Raw genomic sequence first — 12,858 nt, 5'->3', positions numbered from 1 at the left:
ATTTGGAATTTCTCTGATTTTTTTGGGGAGGGAAGGATATAGGGAGGGGGAAAGTATGTAGAGTGAACTGTTTTTACAAGTAATTGGAAAGAAACAAATGGTGTTTTTAAAAAGTCTGAACATTTAAATCATTCAAGTATCAGCATCAACCATGAACGGCGTGGTAACATGTCCTAGTCACTAACACCCAAGAGTGAGCGTTCCTATTCGATTCGGGATGTACATGGGTACTGTCCGAAAAAAACACCACACACACCCACACACACTAACACAAAACAAATAAAAACAAAATAAAACTGGTCAGTCCCACAGAACCTGACCTGGACGGGCTGTTGGGCCTCAGCCAAACAGCAAGTGTTGTTGACTGAAAACAGCCAGTCCCTGCTCGAAGCAAGGCTTATTTTTATTCCAAAAAGAGATTTTGAATCTGAAATTGTTCCCTCCAAAGATTCTGACTATTCTACAGCTGAGACTCTTACAAAGCAAAAAAAAAATCAAGAGAATAATTGCTGGGAGAACATTACCAATGGGTTATTTGGCAGTCAGTGGAGTACAGTGCAGCTGTACGGCTAAGTTACTAAAATGTCTGCTGGTATAACATAAACGTGAATCTAAGTAAAAGAATGTGATTTGTAATCATAGGAATGAAAGTGATCATTGAACCCGGTGTGACGCAGAATAACACCTCTCACTAATACAAGCTGCCTGTGGCTTCTAGCTTTTCCTTCCTCTATATTAACATTTTACATGCGAGTTTAGTCTAACAGGAGCACTACCAGGAGATGCCATCAAGCGCCACACCAAATTCCCATTTTAAATTCCTTCCTCTGATGAGATGTTTCTGTGAATGTTTCCCCATTACAATGACAACTAAAATATTTTATATACAAAAAAAACATAATTGTCATACAGCGACAAACCACGCTTTGGCTTGCAAAACAATATCATAATTTAAGGGCGGCAGTGTGGTATCTACGACTAGTGTCCCTTTTTCTTTAAACAGCTTACTAAGTCGGTGCAGAACACACCATCTTGCTGGATACTGCATGATCAGAAGCTCTGGCAGCGACTGCACTCGTCCTAAACATGAAGGTGCACTTCTCTTTCAATCCACATCTCTCAGTTCAGGGATGTAAACGGGCTTTAGAGAGCAGTGCCCCAGGATCACTGGTGCAGAACAGAACAGTCTGGGCCAACCCTGAGCCCACACAATAAACTATTAGCTTCAGCTTGAATTAAAGCCTCAATGGGTGAATTTAGCTCTCACATACCTGCGCAACCATGAACTTAAAAAAAAAAATCGATGCATCTGAAATGGCATCATGAATGCCTCTAAAATATTTGCCAACACAGTGTGGAATTCACGCCTTCTTACAAGGTGTAGCTGGCTGACTGACTGTCCTTTCAAATCTTTGTTGGGTGTAAGCTTTCAACAATTAAGCTACCTATCCCTCCCTCTCTTCAATTTGCACCCATCTCCCTTTTACACCCGATGGTCAGGATTAGGCCATCTTCCGCTTTAGACCATTCTCTGTTACTCACCAAAAGAGGTAAATCAAAAGCTACAAACAAAAGGCAGCCAAAATCTGCGCTAATGATTAGGGTCAACAAAGTGGTTGAATTAAAAAGTCACCCGTTTTCAAACTGTAAGCCTGCTGAATGCAAGGATGTAAAGCCAATCAGTTACATTAAAAACCATAGGGATACAAATGAATGAGATACTATAACGCGTACACTAATGCTGGGACTGACGTAATTGAAATGTGCATTTAGCGCCAACACTGCTGGTCAGTGAGGGTACGATTTGAAGCAGTCCCATTTACACTACCCAGGAGGATTATTATCCACACTTGGATTTGCTCGGCAAATCTACAGAGACCCTAATGCATTTGATCATTTATTTTAAAAGCAAATTTGCTCAGATGAATGTGCATCACTGTGGGTGGGGTGGGGGGGTTGCATGGGTCTAGACTTTGAAACGCATCTTTCAAGGGGGGGGGGGGGGGAGAGAAACAAGTTCATGATGCATTCACTTTGCAGTTTGATTGTAATTTTTTTGGCTGTTGCTGTTGTTTAGTCAGCTGCACCATTTCGCAGGCTAACCAACTTTGGAAACGGTGAACAGTTGGAAGCTGCTGCTCTCCTCACTACAAAAAACACACCGCAAACTGGCTCCATCAACTCACACACGGGTCAATATCCATCCCCTCCCCTTCCTGCACTGACCCACCTTCAGGGTTAATTCTTTCCCATTCCCAGTCTCTGGGAATCCTGTTGATACCCCACACACACAGCACCTGGAACCAGCTTCCAATAGGCACCCAATTTCACTTTTGGCTTTCACTAACTTGTTTTTGTAACTAATCTTTTTTTAGTTTCTTCTGATTCTCTTTTGTCGGATGAAGCTGATTTCATAAATGTCACTACACACACAAAGAAATGCACTTTTATACCACAGTTAAAAACTGTTTGCACAATCTTTGGAACAAAAAAAATGAAGGCAGAAACATAAGGAAAAAAATACATGTTTAGAAGAATGTAATGAGGTATAAAAAAGTAGGTCTCTCTCTTGTGTAATGATTTCCTCGCTTTCTTGTGTATTTTTTTTCATGTTGAGTTGCTATAAAGTTCCACTACTTGTAATATTGCAACACCCAGGCCTTGGGAAGGGATTGTTCCCACTGCAGGAGTTCACATCACTTTTAGTAGGGAGCGAAACGGCTGTATCCACCTCGGTATAAACTAGCCTGGAAAAGGAAAAGAACAGTAAGTAAAGCAAAGTAAATGGCTAGAATTTCTTATTTTTCTTCTGAAGCAACTGACTGTTTCTCGCCCGAGACCCATGCGTTAGAGAGACATTGGCAGTAGGAACACTCTCACATTTGAACCTGTCCTTGATCTGCCACGCCCAGGGCTCGAGGCTTATTGTACGATCTCTCCAAATGTTCCAAATAGAATCAACTAATGGAACACACACTAACCCCAGCAACTCACTGAATAATTGGATAAGTTACTGAATTAACATCTCTGTAGTAAATTAGGGAACATTTTCTGTACAATTCTGAATGAGCCAAATTAAAAACTATAAAACCTACCACTCACGGGGGGGGGGGGGGGGGGGGGGGGAGAAGAGAGAGAGAGCTAAAAGTTGGTTAGTCAGGATATGGACTTCGTAAAAATGGAGTTGCAGGTGGTCACGGTGTTAGGACCTAGGACCAAGGATTTAGGACCTAGATAATTAACATTATCAGTATTCCGTGTCATCATTCCTCCTGCAATGTTCAATTCTGGATATCTGACAGCTCCGATATCAGAGGTAATAGAATTGAAGTACGAGCAAAATCTGCCACACTTTTTAGTTTCAGCAGAAGAATACATTGAGCCAATTCGAGCATCTGCCTCCTCCCTAGGAGCATCCCTACTCTGTTCATACCTCTCAGCCCATTTCCTAGCTGTATCAGTAATCATCTTAATTTTCTTTAGCTAAGTCTCTCAATGGGCTTTATCAAATGTCTTTTGAAGTCCATATAATATCCACAGATAATCCCTTCTCCACGACTTTCTATTCAAAATACTCAATTAGATTTGTTAGACACTGCAAATTCATTTTGACTCCGTCAATCAGCTGAAAGTTTTCAAAATATTTTGTCCCTCTAATCTTAATTAAAACTGTAGGAGATTCACAGCAGGCTAACTAGTCTAGAATTCCCTCGTCATTTTTCAATAGTGGAGTGATGTAAAATTTTCCAACCTAAAGGAGCAGATCCTGAATTGGTGGAGCTTTGGACGATTATAGTGTGGACATCTGCAATGTTTAAACCAACCCCCTTTAAAACCTTGGATGGAAATGATCTGGTCCTGGGGACTTGTCGCTCCACAGTGACAATCATCAAAACTGCTTGTACATAGCTCAGCATTTTCCAGTTGTGATCAATTTCCTCAGTTTGTGAAGGTATTGACTTGTTTGTGCTCTAGTGCAGTTCCAGCGAGTGTGCTTCCCAGGAAATCAGTGCCCCAACAACCACACCTCCATCCCCCAGCCCTGAACTACAGATTTTGTTTTATTTTTAAAAAATGAAGTTGTGTGGAACTTAATAAAGGTTTGAGAAAACCAAATTAGAAATGTGAAGCCTTTTCTGCATCTTGAGCTTGCAGACACATCTGCTAATCTTCACGTTTGCAGTTTAATTAAAATAGATGTTTATAAACTCTTGGCTGCCTTACCCAATCTCCCAGCTCAGGCGCTCTCTTTCTGAGAATTCCAACTATTCCAGTACCAAACTCAACTTACATTTTCCTTACTTTGTCTACTCTGAAGACTGTTTCAACTGGTGATGACACTATTGTGGGTTAAGCGACCCTGAAAAAATTATATTTACTGAAACACATGAAAAAATGGACATTGTAAATTCTCACTGCCACACGCCGGAAGACCCATACGAATAAAGGCTGTTTTCATGGCCTTTATTCTGTTTGGTTGGTCTGTAGGGGCAGAGAGAGGTTTGAAATAATTGCTCCAAAATTAGAAGTAAACTACCAAATTTGACTGGTTTGTTTTGACTGTGCTGGCATAGAGAGAGCAGCGAAGGAGGATCCAGTAAGATGCCGAGCTTAACAGCTTGCACATCAACTTGTACGTTTCTCTATAACTGGCCTCAGTGCAGTGTGCTTGGGTAAGGGCAGAATGATCCCACTCCTCTTCATGAACCTGTGCTTGGGTTGGGAAGGGTGCATGTTGGGTGATGACAGGATTACTTGGTTGTGATACCTTCCATGTTTGAATAGCCTGACAAGTCTAGGGTCATTGACCATGAGAGGTTGACAGCTGCTTGTAGAACCAGCAGGAGAGGGAGAGAGAGAAACAATGTTTTCATCTATTTACACCTGCCGGCCGTTCTATTCAGAAAGATCAACAACTCAGAGTGAATGCAGTGGGTGAGCTCACAAAGGTATAAATTAAAACTGTAATGACTTCGGCAGTAATGTCACTTCAATTTCCTCAGTCGAGTGTTGTTGTTTTAAAAATATTTTCTGATTAAAGGATTGTGTAAATGCTGAGAGGCAACTTGCCCCTGAGCCTTTGTCCCTGTGTCCATGAAGCCTCTATATTCAGGGTGCGATCTCTAGAAAAATCACAGGAGGAACTACAGGTAGGATTCTCGCATTTCCCAGCCTGTGCTGCAATGTTGCAGATGCACAAAATGCTGCTTGACCGGCCTGTTGACTATTCTCTCAGCTTGCGCTGACTTTAAATGAAGCTTAATAAAGGAATCAATGAAGAACCAATGAAGAATCGGGAACAGAGCCCTTGCTGATTTCCTACACCATGCTTCCCTTCCCTAGTCTAGTCCAATGGCATTGAACCGAATGTAAGCAGCTTAATTACTGACGTCAGCCAACACCAAACTTGCTGGGAAACCGAAGGGTGGGGCTGTCTGAAGTGTTCAGACCTGCCTGTTTATTTACGGGATTATGGGGGTGGTGAGGGGAGCGGAGAGAACTAAAAGTAAACAATTTGTTCCAGGCCACCTTATCAATCAGGGACACGGGAGATCCAATTGAATCTTGAAGTGATGCATCAGCCCATCAGAAACTAATCAATCACTTTAATTGAACTTAGCGCCTGTACGTATGTTCAAGAGATTTGTTGATCAGATAGCCCTGCATGGACATCAACCACACAGAAATGCTGAAATTAAAACATTTCTCAAGCTCCCTGATAACTAACAGGGTGTGTGTCTGGAGACAGATTCAATTAAGGAGGATGGATGGACCCCAGGCAACAGTCACATCAAATTTGAACGATTTCATAAACTGAGTGTTTATCAGCTTCCTGCTTCTCAGAGTTCCAGACCAACAGCAGTAAGGTGTTTGCTTTTATTAATCTAACAGCAACAATAATTTACTCAACCTCATCAATTAAAACTTTCACTTTGGGCTGAATTCTCCAAGTCTACATATCTTTGCCTGCTGTGCTCAACCCCTGAAGAATGTGAACTGCTGTGTTCTAAAGTATGAGCCACTCCAAAATATTCACCGTCCTTAACGAAATCAACTCCATAATTCAACACAGGCCAGACTCAGTTCCCAGCATGTTTGGTGTTGGCTGACCTCAGTCAAGAGGCAATAATTAAGCTGCTTACAATCGGTTCAATGCCATTGGACTGGACTAGGGAAGGGAAGCATGGTGTAGGAAATCAGCAAGGGCTCTGTTCCTGATTGTTATCTAGCATTCCCTTCAGGAAGTGCGTACCTTGGTCATCACAGGGAGATAGGCTCTGCAATGACACCACCGCCCCCAACCCCACATTCAACTAATCTGCCAGCACTCACCATCTATCCTCACACAGGGAGCAGCAGTTTGGAAAATAAATCAGAAATACATTACATGGGGGAAATGTGCAGCAAAATAAACTACAGTGCAGTAGGCTGGAGTGCAGCATGTTACTGCATCAAAATGCCGTGCCACCAGCAACTTGAGGACCCAGGTTACTTTGGGTGTGGTTGCTTAATGATTCTAGTCCAGGAGACTGAGTCCGAATTTCAGATAGCAAGCTGTGAAACTGAATTGGCTTTCGACTGGCTGTAGTAAAGCTGCTGATTGTTACAAACCCTCAAGCATTTGATTGATGTCCTTAAGCAAAGGGAACCTATCTCTCCGGAGTCTGGCCCAATATTTCCTGCAGCAGCCTGACCGTGAGGAAACCCAAATGTTCCTGTTCAGGTTGCACACAAGGCAGCTCCTTTAGAGTTAGCACACATTAAATCACCCATTCATTCCCAATAACAAGGTCTGGGCCTGTGTGAAATGCCTGTTCCACACCATCATCCAGGGATCGACTTCCTATTCACACTGCTTCTGTAACTTGGTTAGAACTTTCATGCTGCAGTTCCTCAAGGTGCACACAACCCTTCTTTTTGCAGATTAGATGTATCATATCTCAATTACACATGGTCAATTCCTGAACAGTTTCACGGATCCTACAGCATTCACCTCCCCTTCTATCCCTTCCAGTAGGACATTTTGCACTTTGCCTCGAGGGAAAACTCGCCCGAAGTCACTTACAGCTGCTGCACTCTCAAACTCCCAACTGTTTACACTCTGCCCTTCCATTCATCAAAATAATTTGCTCAGCCACTCCCTCACCTCCAGTTTTGATGCTTTACGCCCAGTAAACCCTCTCTGGTGGCACGCTCCCAGCCCCGCTATCCCAGTATACTCGCCAACTTTTCTCCCTTGAGTGCAAGAGACACAAATGACATGTTTTAATCTCTTTGATCGAGTTTCCCATGCAACAACTCTGAAATTGTGCTAATTGAGGTTACAATCGATGTCCTTTGGCACTGCGCCCATGGTGTTAGCTCACCTGAACTGGTGCAGATTATTTTTGGGTCATACACAATTTCCTCCACCAATGTCTATTCTCTGTTGTCCAGGTCAGTGGGAATGCTCTCCATAATGAGACAGCCTATTTCCACCCCCGTCATTTCACCCTTTCTGCAGCTGTCTGTCATGTGCTGCTTAAACCCCATCCATGAGATCAACATTGATTACTCAATGTTCTTCTAGCCAACCTCCCATCCTCCACACTGTAAACTTCACCTCACTGAAAACTCTGCTGTATGTGCAACAGGGTCCCATTCATTCATCATCTCTACACTCACTGACTTACGTTGGATTTCAGTTCCCCCCTCACCTCATCCTGATGTTTAAAACCTTCCATGACCTCGACCTTCATTATCTCTGCCATTCCTCAGTTTGACATCCCTCTAGATCTCTCCATACCTCCCCTCTCTTTTCCTCACCACTGGGAGTTTGGTCTTCAGCCATTCAGGCCTCACCTTCCTAGAATTCCCTCCCACTCAACATCTTACTCTTCTTAAAACTCACCTCTTCTTACCAAGCTTCTGATCACCTGCTTAATATCTCCTCCTCTGAATTGATGTCATTTTGTGAAGTACCCTAGATGTTTTTCTACATCAAAAATGATAAATTAAAAAATGGATAAGAGAGTTAACTTACCACAGCGCTAACTCCATAGGTGGGAGCAGGAGCGAGTGTGTGATAGGGGTCTGCAGTATAAACACGCCCATAGCTGCAAAAAAATAAATAAATATCGAAGCAGAGAAGAAATCAATGTGTGAATTCAGGAACAAGGAATATTGAGACATATTTGCATCCATTGTATAACGGCAGTCAGATGTTATCCTCCCAATTCTACCACTCAAATTGTATGAGCCTTGTGCACTCTGCACAATTCATCTAAAAAATGGATAGCCAGACAACACAGCAAGAAATCACTTTAAGCAAAGAGTCTGTGGAAGTGACAGTGTGGGATTTTACTATGTGAAAGCTTCAAAGAATGTTTTGTCTCTTCTGGGTCTGTAATCAATCTTTCTCTACATATCAAATGTCCACATACCACTGAAAAGTGAGCGCGTACTAACTCACTAAGAATGGAAGGTCCTGGAGCCCGAGATTAATACCTGCGACCAGCAGTGACCTGCTAAGCTGTAAACCATCCGGAACAGACAGGTCCAAACAGTGGTGGTTTGTGAAGGTATGAGAGTTCCTTCAAGTACCTGTATAGATACTTTCAGCCAAAACTCACTCAAATGTAACCACAGTTGCACTCAGAATATTCCTTGAGCAAACTGGAGGTGGTAATGGTAAAGAATGCATTCACTCGGGCTGCTTCTGTACAGAGATGGCTTTCCCAAGCATTGTAAAGAATGCATTTTGGAATGCATATGCAGATGGCAGAATGCTTCCACTGTTAAAATTCTTTTCCAGTTCAAGAATCAGAAGTGGCAAATAAAGGGTTCAAACAGAGGAAAGAAAATCCAAGATAAAAATGTTAACTTTTACAGTCTCACCTAACGAAATGAAAATGAAAATCGCTTATTGTCACGAGTAGGCTTCAATGAAGTTACTGTGAAAAGCCCCTAGTCGCCACATTCCGGTGCCTGTCCGGGGAGGTTGGTACGGGAACCAGGGCAGTGTCTAAAAGCTCGTTCACTGTTTTAGCTTAAACCAATTTGGCATGATCTACTTTAGACATTTGAGCCACATGAATGGAACTCTTTAATATTACCGTACAAGTAGGAAACACAAGAAGCAAATAGGATTTTGGATTTTATTAATGTATGTGTGCGCACTGAATAGAAAGGCAAGGAAGTGATGTTGAACATTTTGTCTGATTACGCTTCTGGGGAACACCTCGGTGGGTTTTTCCACATTAAACACGTTGATGTTGGATTTGTGCAAAACACCAATTAGGCTTTTAAATGCATTTCTGGACAGATCAAAATAGGAATTGAATCATTCAAACAACACAGTAAAGGCTAACTTTTCAAAACTAAAAATGGCAGCTCTTTCCAGCAGAGGAAAGGTGATCAAGGGGGTATTTCAGCATGAACAGTTTTGAGAAGATAAATAGTGAAAGATGATTTTCTCTGGTGATAATCAGTAATCTTTGACAGCACCTGGCAAAACCTCTACCACCTAGAGGGGCAAGGGCAGCAGATACAGGGAACAACATGTGTTCCCCATCAAGCCACACATCATCCAGACTTGGAAATATATCAGCCGTCCCTTCACTGTCACTGGGGGTCAAAATCCCTAACAGCACGGTGGGTGTACCTACACCCCATGGACTGCAGCGGCTCAAGGTGGCAGCTCACCACCATCTTCTTGTGGGCATTTAGGGATGGGCAACAAATGCTGGCCCTGCCAGCAACGCCCACATCCTGTTAAGGAATAAAACAAATCAAGAGGCTGTAGCTCAGGAATATCATGACAACTGCGGATGTTAAAAGGGGATTTTAAAAGGGGTCGTTCCCTCCCTTCCCCAAACATGGAATATAATTCCAGAGTGAGGCAAAGTCCATCAAGTCATTTAAAAGGAAATTAGATAAGTATTTGAAACAAAGAACATGAAAGTCATTGGAGAAAGGGATTAAGACACATAATTCCAGTTAAAGTGTTAGCATCGGTACCGACAGCAGCCTGGGGTTGGATTACCTCCTGTTGTGTTGCGATTTACATTATTCCAGGACAGGCACATCTGAATAATGGAATTTAGTGCAGACCCTGGAGCTGTGAAGCAACTATGCTAACCACTGTGCTATTGTGCTGAAGGACCAGATATAAATCACAAGGAATGAGGAATAATGGTAAAATCAGATTCTTTTACACAAATGTAAAGAGCAAGAAATGAAGGAAAGCTTCTTTTTGAAACAGCCCCTCCCTGTAATAAAGCCCATGCCATGTCAAAAAGATGATGGGAAAGGGATGATCTGTAGAATGGATCATTTAGATCCAAAATGTTAACTGTGTTTCTCTGCCAGACCTGCTGACTTTATCCAGTATTTTTTTGTTTTTATTTGTGGTCTGAAAGGAATCCTCACATTCCAGGAATGTGCGGCATACAATCAACTTGCTAGTGCTCCTTTTGAGAAATGCCGTTGGAAATCCTCTCTCAAGGAGCGAGGAAATGGTCAAGGTCCAGGGGCCATAAAACAAGTAAAACCTTCCTTCGCCAATGCCTGGATGCTCTCCCATTGCTGCTCCGGCAATCATTAATCTCTGCAGTTATGGTGGCTTCCAAGAGACCGTAACAGATTCTTCCCTTGACTTTCACCCGAGGGTAGTCTGGATTTACAACGTGAAGAGTTATTTCATGCACATCTCCTCTCACATAGTGCAAAAGTCAGCTGGAAGCCCCAGTGAGGCAGTAGGGAGAAGTCAATGTTGGAGGGTTAGGGCAAGTCTATCAAAAGGAGTATTTATAACATTGCCTGCTTGGTTTAATGTTTGTGAAGATTTCAGATCCTGAATACACGCATGTGCCAGAGAACAGCACTTATTTATATAGTGCCTTTAATGTAACGAAACGTTCCGAGGTGCACAATAACAATGACACCGCCCACATAGAGACTGAGGCTGGAATTCCCTGGGGCATTTCGCTGGCGGTGGAATTCTCGTGGGTAGCGCACCCCCGCCTGTGGGTTCCCCAGCGGTATGGGGTGGCATTACTCGAATTCCCAGTGACAGCTGCGGGGGCAGAGAATCCCTCCACCAGCAAACGGCGCGCCGCCTCTCAGCGGGGGGGGGGGGCTGAGAAACATGCGGCCTCCAGGCCGCAGATTCCCACCCTTACTGTTTGGTCCAAGAGGCAGGTTTCACAAAGTGTCTGAAAGGGGGAAGTGAGGTGGAGAGAGCGAGAGATGCCTGGAAGGTATTCCAGAGCTGGGGTAACTGAAGGCCCAAGGAGAGACTGGGAGATGCCTGGAAGGTATTCCAGAGCTGGGGTAACTGAAGGCCCAAGGAGAGACCGAGAGGTGCCTGGAAGGTATTCCGGAGCTGGGGTAACTGAAGGCCCAAGTTACCAACGGTGAAGAGATTAAAATTGGGGATGTGCAAGAGGCTAGATCTGGAGGAACACAGACCATAGACATAGGAGCAGATTTAGGCTACTCAGCCTAATAGCTCAGAGGGTTGTGGGCTCCAAGCGATTACAGAGATAGGGAGGGATGAGGCCACAGAAGGATTTAAAAACAAGATAAACATTTTAAAATCAAGATGTTGCTTGACTGCCGCCTCACGGTAGCATGGTGGTTAGCATCAATGCTTCACAGCTCCTGGGTCCCAGGTTCGATTCCCGGCTGGGTCACTGTCTGTGTGGAGTCTGCACGTCCTCCCCGTGTGTGCGTGGGTTTCCTCCGGGTGCTCCGGTTTCCTCCCACAGTCCAAAGATGTGCGGGTTAGGTGGATTGGCCATGCTAAATTGCCCGTAGTGTAAGGTTAATGGGGGGATTGTTGGGTTACGGGTATACGGGTTACGTGGGATTAAGTAGGGTGATCATGGCTCGGCACAACATCGAGGGCCGAAGGGCCTGTTCTGTGCTGTACTGTTCTATGTTCTATTGAAGGTCAGTGAGCACAGAGGTGACAGGTGAATGGGAATTAGTGCGCGTTAAGATATGGAGAGGAGAGTTTTGGATGACCTCAGGTTTATGGAGAATAGAGTGTGAGAGACCAGGCGGGTGCATTGGAACAGTCGAGACTAAAGGAAACAAGGCAGGAATGAGGGTTCTGGCAGTAGATGACCTGAGACAGTCGAGCAATGTTGCAAAGGTGGAAATAGGTGTCTTAGTGACGAGTAGGAGGTTAGGTGGTCAGGAGTCCATCTCAAGAGTCAAATGTGCCGTGAAGGTTGCAAACAGAGTGGTTCACCCTCAGACTGTTGCCAGGGAAAGGGATGAAGTAGGTAGTCAGGAACAGATGATGGAACGTGCACTGCAAAGAATGGCTTCAGTCTCCCCAATATTTATTTGGAGGACATTTCTGCTCATCCAACTCTAGATGTTGTATAAGGAATCTGATTTTTATCAATAGTGGAGGTGTTGAGAGGGTGGTGGTGAGGTAGAGCTGTGTGACGTTGGGGTGTGTAAATGATCGCTTTGAGGGGCAGCATGTGGATGGGAAATATCAACATTAAACAACTCTTTCAAGTAGATGTTTCCACCCGACAGGCCTGTGAGTGGCTGAGACACCGCCTATCTCAAGATGACAGATGCAATGCTTTGCTAGTGGTCTTTAGAATGTTCAAACTACTCTTTAACTTGCACATTAAAGAGGACACCCGTTAATATGACATAAATGTCTTCTGTCTGAATAATGGTTTCTTGAGAAAGGCAGTGGGGGCAGCACGGTGGCACAGTGGTTATCACTGCTGCCTCACGGGGCCGAGGTTCCAGGTCTGATCCCGGCTCTGGGTCACTATCCGTGTGGAGTTTGCACATTTTCCCCGTGTTTGCGTGGGTTTCACCCCACACCCAAAAGATGTGCAGAAT

At 43.9% G+C, this 12,858-nt stretch overlaps 1 protein-coding gene across 12 annotated transcripts in view; it reads right to left on the bottom strand.

Annotated features, from left to right (window-relative positions):
* Positions 1–17: 17 nt before the first annotated feature.
* LOC119956312 (RNA binding protein fox-1 homolog 1-like) overlaps positions 18–12,858 on the bottom strand; it is a 229,362-nt gene continuing 216,521 nt past the window's right edge. For 6 of the 12 annotated variants that reach the window (XM_038783414.1, XM_038783412.1, XM_038783413.1 and 3 more), the window contains 3 exons: positions 8,024–8,096; positions 6,334–6,336; positions 18–2,747 (listed from right to left, as the gene is read on the bottom strand). In XM_038783414.1, the coding sequence (XP_038639342.1) occupies positions 2,703–2,747; positions 6,334–6,336; positions 8,024–8,096 (121 nt within the window). In that variant the 3' untranslated portion in view covers positions 18–2,702. Of the gene's footprint in view, positions 2,748–6,333; positions 6,337–7,147; positions 7,237–8,023; positions 8,097–12,858 lie in introns of all 12 variants that reach the window. The other 6 variants (XR_005458621.1, XM_038783411.1, XM_038783408.1 and 3 more) reach the window with 2 other exon arrangements.

The sequence above is a fragment of the Scyliorhinus canicula genome, chromosome 23, assembly GCF_902713615.1.
Source record: "Scyliorhinus canicula chromosome 23, sScyCan1.1, whole genome shotgun sequence".
Classification (NCBI taxonomy): Eukaryota; Metazoa; Chordata; class Chondrichthyes; order Carcharhiniformes; family Scyliorhinidae; genus Scyliorhinus; species Scyliorhinus canicula.
This window is presented reverse-complemented; position numbering and strand designations above follow the sequence as displayed.